The 6,551-nt window shown below is 37.4% G+C and overlaps 1 protein-coding gene across 1 annotated transcript; it reads left to right on the forward strand.

The window, feature by feature from the left end:
• Positions 1 to 1,014: 1,014 nt before the first annotated feature.
• Positions 1,015 to 5,830, forward strand: LOC122037776 (probable voltage-gated potassium channel subunit beta). The gene is made up of 4 exons (XM_042597226.1): positions 1,015 to 1,689; positions 4,080 to 4,223; positions 4,708 to 4,872; positions 5,461 to 5,830. Exons 1-4 carry the CDS (start codon positions 1,126 to 1,128, stop codon positions 5,572 to 5,574), a joined length of 987 nt encoding a protein of 328 aa, XP_042453160.1. The 5' UTR covers positions 1,015 to 1,125; the 3' UTR covers positions 5,575 to 5,830.
• Positions 5,831 to 6,551: the final 721 nt, after the last annotated feature.

Below are 6,551 nucleotides of genomic sequence, written 5' to 3' on the forward strand. Positions count from 1 at the left end.
AGTCCTTTCGTACTGTATTAAAAATAAAATTATAATAAATATATTAATTTATTTTTAAAGTTTGGACAACTCATGCAACTTGTCTAATATATTTAATATTCATATATTAATTTATTTTTAAAGTTTGGACTACTCATGCAACTTGTCTGATATATTTAATATTCATTCATTTAACGTTCTCATATAATGCCTAATTGGATTGGGGATGGTTAGACTTATAAGGAAAAAAAATATGAGGTCAATTTTGTATGGATACATATCATCTAGATAAAAATTCCTTCCATCTTCTTGCTTATTTAATTTGATTATGCTCCTACACTGCGAGTATAGTAGTAGATCATCCAAATTATCAATTAGATATTTATGATTTAATTTCTAATTATAATATATTTATAATAATTTTTTTTCACATGATACACGTAACTAAAAGATATTAAACTTTGACTGTACACTACATATACTTCTTAATTTATCATATAAAAATTTCGTAGTCGGATTTATTATTTTTTTTATTTTAGTTTGATTATAAATTGATTTATCTCTCTGTGTAATAATGGTAATTGACATTTCGGATGACTAATCATCCTTTTCTATAATTATAATATTAATTTAACTCGCCATCCACATAAAAACATTATTAAAATTCCATAAAATAAGTTTTAAATTAATTTATAAACAAAATCATTCTTTCCAGCACCAACACGACCACGCCACTACACCGGTAAATTCGATTCTACACCAGCCTTGTGACAGCGATATGCCGACGCCTCGCGGGTTCCTTTTCGTACGGTCACCGGTCTTTTTTACCTTCCTTTCATTGGATTGGTTTCCGGACCCACATTACTTCAACCAATCAAACAAAAACTTTCTGACACGGGTAGACCGTTCCATGTGCGTCTACAGTCTGCAGCGGTTTGATTCCCTAAATGGAACGCTAAGCCCTAATCGCTTCAGATTAAGACATCAATAAAATTTTCGCTTTTTGCCTTTTTTTTTTTTTTTTTCAATTTTTAATTGTGTGTGTGTGGGTGTGTGTTTGTGTTTCCCCTGTGAGAAGTAAGCGAGAAGCAAGCGAGAAGCAGATCGGATATCTCTTCGGAGGAGGAGGAAGACGATTAGGGCAAGATGCAGTACAAGAACTTGGGGCGATCGGGTCTCAAGGTGAGCCAGCTCTCGTATGGAGCGTGGGTCACCTTCGGCAACCAGCTCGACGTAAAGGAGGCCAAGGCCCTGCTCCAGTGCTGCCGCGACCACGGCGTCAACTTCTTCGACAACGCCGAGGTGTACGCCAACGGCCGCGCCGAGGAGATCATGGGCCAGGCCATCCGCGAGCTCGGCTGGCGCCGCTCCGATCTCGTCATCTCCACCAAGCTCTTCTGGGGCGGTCCCGGCCCCAATGACAAGGGCCTCTCCCGCAAACACCTCGTGGAGGGGACACGCGCCTCGCTGCGCCGCCTCGACATGGAGTACGTCGACGTCCTCTTGTGCCACCGCCCCGACGCCGCCACACCTATCGAGGAGACCGTCCGCGCCATGAACCACATCATCGACAAGGGGTGGGCATTCTACTGGGGCACCTCCGAGTGGACCTCTCAGCAAATCACCGAAGCCTGGGCCGTCGCTCAACGACTCGACCTCGTCGGCCCCATCGTCGAGCAGCCGGAATACAACCTTCTTTCCCGCCACAAGGTTACTCATTCCGATATGATCTAATCTCGGGCGTTTTGAGTAGATACAGTACTCTGCTTGATTTGCCACTTTTGATTTTTTATTGCCTGAAAAGATTCTGCTTTTAATACACTAGTAGTCAGATCTCGAGGTTTCTGTTGCCCTATCTGAAGTCTCGCGCCATTTCATCATCTTTTTGTGGTAAAATCTCTGGTTTTACTTCGACATTTGCTGAAACTGCTAGCTGATTCATTCATCCCCTCATTTGATTTAATTATCAGTGGTCAAATGAAAGAGAGAGAGTTGGTTTTCTCATGAATTGCTGAGATATTTACCGCTCTGTTGGAAAGGAGTTCCATATACATCAGTTCTCTTTTTACAAGCATGCATCACCGGAGAAACTATTTGATTTTTGTACTTTGTCGTGTTATAGTTTATCTCAAGTGAGAATTCTACAGTGTGATAATTTTCAAGACTATTATTTGATCAATGAATTTGCCCTAGAGAATGATACTGCAGGGATACAATAGACATAGTCTGGATCCTCAATATATTTCCTTTAATGTTGATGAATAATATTTAATTCAGTGTTAGGTGGAAATAAATGAGGCTTCAGGTGATGTTGACATTTAATGCTGATAAGCTTTGTAATGAATTTGAGTTGAAATGCTAAGCTTATCTATTTTAAAGTTTTGCTGATGCTGAATTTATTTTTAGTAGTTATGATGATAACAATCCACCATAAAATATATGAATGCTAATTGTGATACTCTTCAAGAGATTATACTGCTTATTTTCCTTTTTCTGTTTTATTTGAATTTATGAATTGAGAGTAATCTTTATGATCAAAAGTAGACTTTGTTTGTGTATGATTTGTTTTCTTGGTATTGGTTCTTTCTTGACTTTGTATGGATTTGATGTAGGACATGATTATATTTAGTGGCAGAGTAACAATTTAAGTTGCCTATGTTGGTGCAGCGGGGCCGGTAAGAAGGAGGGGTGAATTGCCTGCAAAACAAAATATACCCTCCTCGTACTTTCAACTCTTAAAATAGTAATAGTAAAATAAAATCAAATAACAGAAAAGAAAGAAAGAAGACTTAGGGATTTGACTTGGTTACAACCTAGGTGGTAGTTAATCCAAGGCGGTTGAACATCTTAGACAGAATCTCCTTCTTTGAAGGCGGAGAAGCCTTTTACACACTGAAAGCTCTTAAGCGTTGCTAGGAATTGAATACAGAGTTGAATATTTAATTTCCTAGCTCCAGGGGCCTTTATATAGCTCTTGGAAATCCTATCTCGAGTCTTGAGAGCGCCTCCCAAGAGGTTGAGGGCGCCTCCAGCCGAGGCATTGGATAAAACTTTATCCAACTACGAAACAGTCAAGTAGACTGGGTTGAGGGCGCCTTGGACAATGTGGAGGGCGCCCTCAAGGCAATGAGGGCGCCCTCATGCCTGTAGGCAGTCGAGGTGCCTCCAACACTTCGTTGAGGGCGCCTTTAGCTTGCTTTTCCAGCTCCTTTTGACTTCTTTTGTTCTTCCGAAGTCCCGATAGCTTGGGTGATTGCAAGCCAACCGAAATAGGGCTCATCCGAATCCAATTTTCGACCTTTTCCTCGAGCAGGCTTCCGCCTCGGCTTCTCGTCTCTCGAACGTCGTGCACGTTCTTTTCGTCTACCGGTGTACTCTTCCGCAACTCTTTCGTCCTTCGGACGCACCGAGCACGCCAGTTCCCTTCCCGTGCTGTCCTTTTCGCTAGCTGCGTTTTCCGCTCGACTTCCTGCGCTCCTAAACTCCTGCACACTTAGACACAGGGATCAAAACCAAACAGGATCTAACCCAACTTGATTGATCACATCAAAACAACCATGGGGACCAACAACCTAGCCTCATGCTTAAGCTAAAAATGAGAAAAGAAATCTATATTCTCATCAATAATAAAGGCAGTAAAAAGTTACCATTCCAAATGATTTTTTAATTCACTCTTCATGGTCTGAGATTTTAGCATTGAGATTTTTCTAAGAAAATTAACTAGATGTGATGAAAATTCTCTCGTAGTAGAATGTGGTATTTTCCAAAGACGAAACAAGCTTTGTGTACTCATATATCAAGAAGAATAATCTATATGAATAAGATAAAGATGGAAGAAAATATAACATTATTTTCAGTTCAAGAGGAATGGCATTTACAAGCTTGAATACAAATGAGAAAATTAGCCTTAGGGTTTTTGTTCACAAGCTTAATGATTCAAATGAGAAAATTGGAAACTGACTACATCGGTGAAGTCCTTAAGTACAACCTGACTACAATCTTTCTAAGATGTTTTAGATCTAAATATTGTTACTATTTCGGTATTTCCTATTTTTTAATTAGTGAAATTTAAGTTTAACATGTTTTGAATATTCATACAGGTTGAATCAGAATACCTCCCTCTGTACGACACATATGGCCTGGGTCTCACCACATGGAGTCCATTAGCATCAGGAGTGCTGACTGGAAAATATAGTAAAGGAAACATACCTTCTGATAGCCGGTTTGCTCTTGACAATTATAAGGTGAAATGGAATGTGTACATTTACTCATAAATACAACTATGCATTTTTTTTTATTGGTTAACTTGATCAGTGTTGGTGAGTTTTATTCTCCTGAAGGTATGTATTACACATGACAGGATCAGGAAGTAACTTGAGTTCAACATCTATCAGCAATTTTCTCGTTAATATTATATTGATATTTATATAGTTCTACGAAAAGGCTATCATTGACCTCCTTGCAGATGCCTTTTTATTTTGTTTTAATATTAATTCTAACAAGTTTTGTAGGGCATGGGATTGTACAAAGAAACAGCTAACTTTTAATGACAATATTTTCCCCCGCCTACATTGTAAAACTCAATCATGCTCATTTGGATTTTCTCCTACCACTTTTAAATAAACTGCTTAACTGATATTGCTTTTTGTACCCTTTCATCTTTTTCTATCAGTAATTTCCAACAGCTTTGATCATTCGGAATCTCATACTTAATTTTGTGCCCTGTAGAATCTTGCTAGCAGATCACTGATTGATGACGTGCTAGCAAAGGTTAAAGGGTTGAAACTAATTGCTGATGAACTGGAGGTTCCTTTATCTCAACTTGCAATTGCTTGGTGTGCATCAAATCCAAATGTTTCCACAGTAATCACAGGGGCCACCAAAGAGAGTCAGGTATTGGGCATGCCTTGCTTAGCATATGAAATTAATTTATAATTTATGAGAAATAAGTCCTGTTAGTTGATATTTAGTCTTGAACCTTTCCCGCAGATCAACTGTATGAAAAAATAAATAAATAAAATGATTTGTTGAAAAAAATATGATATAGAGATGAAAGAAGTTTGAAACAAGATATAGAGCCTAGTGTAAAGGAAGAAACTTAAACATTATATTTGTGTTAGATTCATCTTCAGATAGCACTGAATTTCCAACAGGACGTTCTCAACCAAATTCTTGACATGATTGAGATCAAAGAATAGATCATGTAGTTTTCTTCTATTGCTTGTACTTTATATCTCCTCGAAGCTGGGATTAATGAGAACCAATTTTACTCTATTTCTCCTCAGAGAAGTCATATTTCCAATACTTGCATTGCTTTAAGATAGCCAGTAGTAGCCTCTCTGATTCATTCATTGTTTGTTCATCCATTAGCAAAATCATCTCCGCACTTGAGTTTTTTTTGATGTCCAGTTCAGTAACCAATGACTGTTTATATATTTTCGCCCCTGGTTTTAATTGCAACATTATGATGTCTTGATTCAGATATTAGAGAACTTAAAGGCTCTTGAGGTTCTTCCGCTGCTGACACCTGACGTCCTCGAGAAAATAGAAGCAGTTGTTCAAAGCAAACCCAAGCGTCAAGAATCATATCGTTGATTTCTTCTCCCACTTCTAGTTTGTACACTGGACTGGGAATACACTCATGATTTCTGGACTCGTGTTTTTCATCATAATTCCTGGTGGTGGTGCGCTTTAAACGCTTATTGGTTTGTGTCCGGTTCATTGGGCATTTTTCGATTGATTGAAGTTGGTTACAGATATGAGTTTAATATAAAATCTTTCAAGATCTTGTACTTTTGATACAGATGATAATTATGGTATGCTGTTATAGAAGATATAATTGTTTGATAAACAGATGCTTATGAATAAGCTTCGCTATTTGATTGACAAGATCTTAGTTACCCTGATTTTAAAAATCAGTAAATTCGGCTCATTAATGTTCATGAGCCAAGTTTGATTATAGCTTAAGGCCCATAAATTTAACAAAGTATGAATAAATCTGATAAGTAAATTTAAATTCAGTCAAACTGATTCTTTTCATTTCATTAAAAAGAATTGATTAATATTTTTTAATAGTTTCGAAGTGATTAGAGTTGCCATAATGTGTTTGTTGGTTGCATGGATGAGTTTCGGCAATTTACCAAAGGGTGCACGTGGAAATTTAAATCTACCAAAAGACGTATACTATTTTGGTATTTATCAAAGAGCACATTTTTTTTAATGCATTTCCTATTTTACTCTTATGATGATTTGACTTTTTTTATTATTTTTCTTTTTTTTCACTATATTTCTTTCTCTTCTCTCTCTTCTCTGTCAGCAGAAGATAAGAATAACATTAGTCAATTTTTAATCACATTTTAATACATTTGAAGAAGCCAAAATAAATAATGGACTTCATATTTGGACTCCTTGCAATTTTAGAAATCCACAGGAACTGAAATGGGTGCAATCGGAGCTTTTTAGGTCGATTAGTGGGTTTCGGTCAAAACCTACTGATGGACATAGAGAGTTCCGATTGCACTCATTTTAGTTTCTATGAATTTCTAAGAATTGCAAGGAGTTCTAATATGGTG

This window comes from Zingiber officinale, unplaced genomic scaffold, assembly GCF_018446385.1.
Source record: "Zingiber officinale cultivar Zhangliang unplaced genomic scaffold, Zo_v1.1 ctg79, whole genome shotgun sequence".
Classification (NCBI taxonomy): Eukaryota; Viridiplantae; Streptophyta; class Magnoliopsida; order Zingiberales; family Zingiberaceae; genus Zingiber; species Zingiber officinale.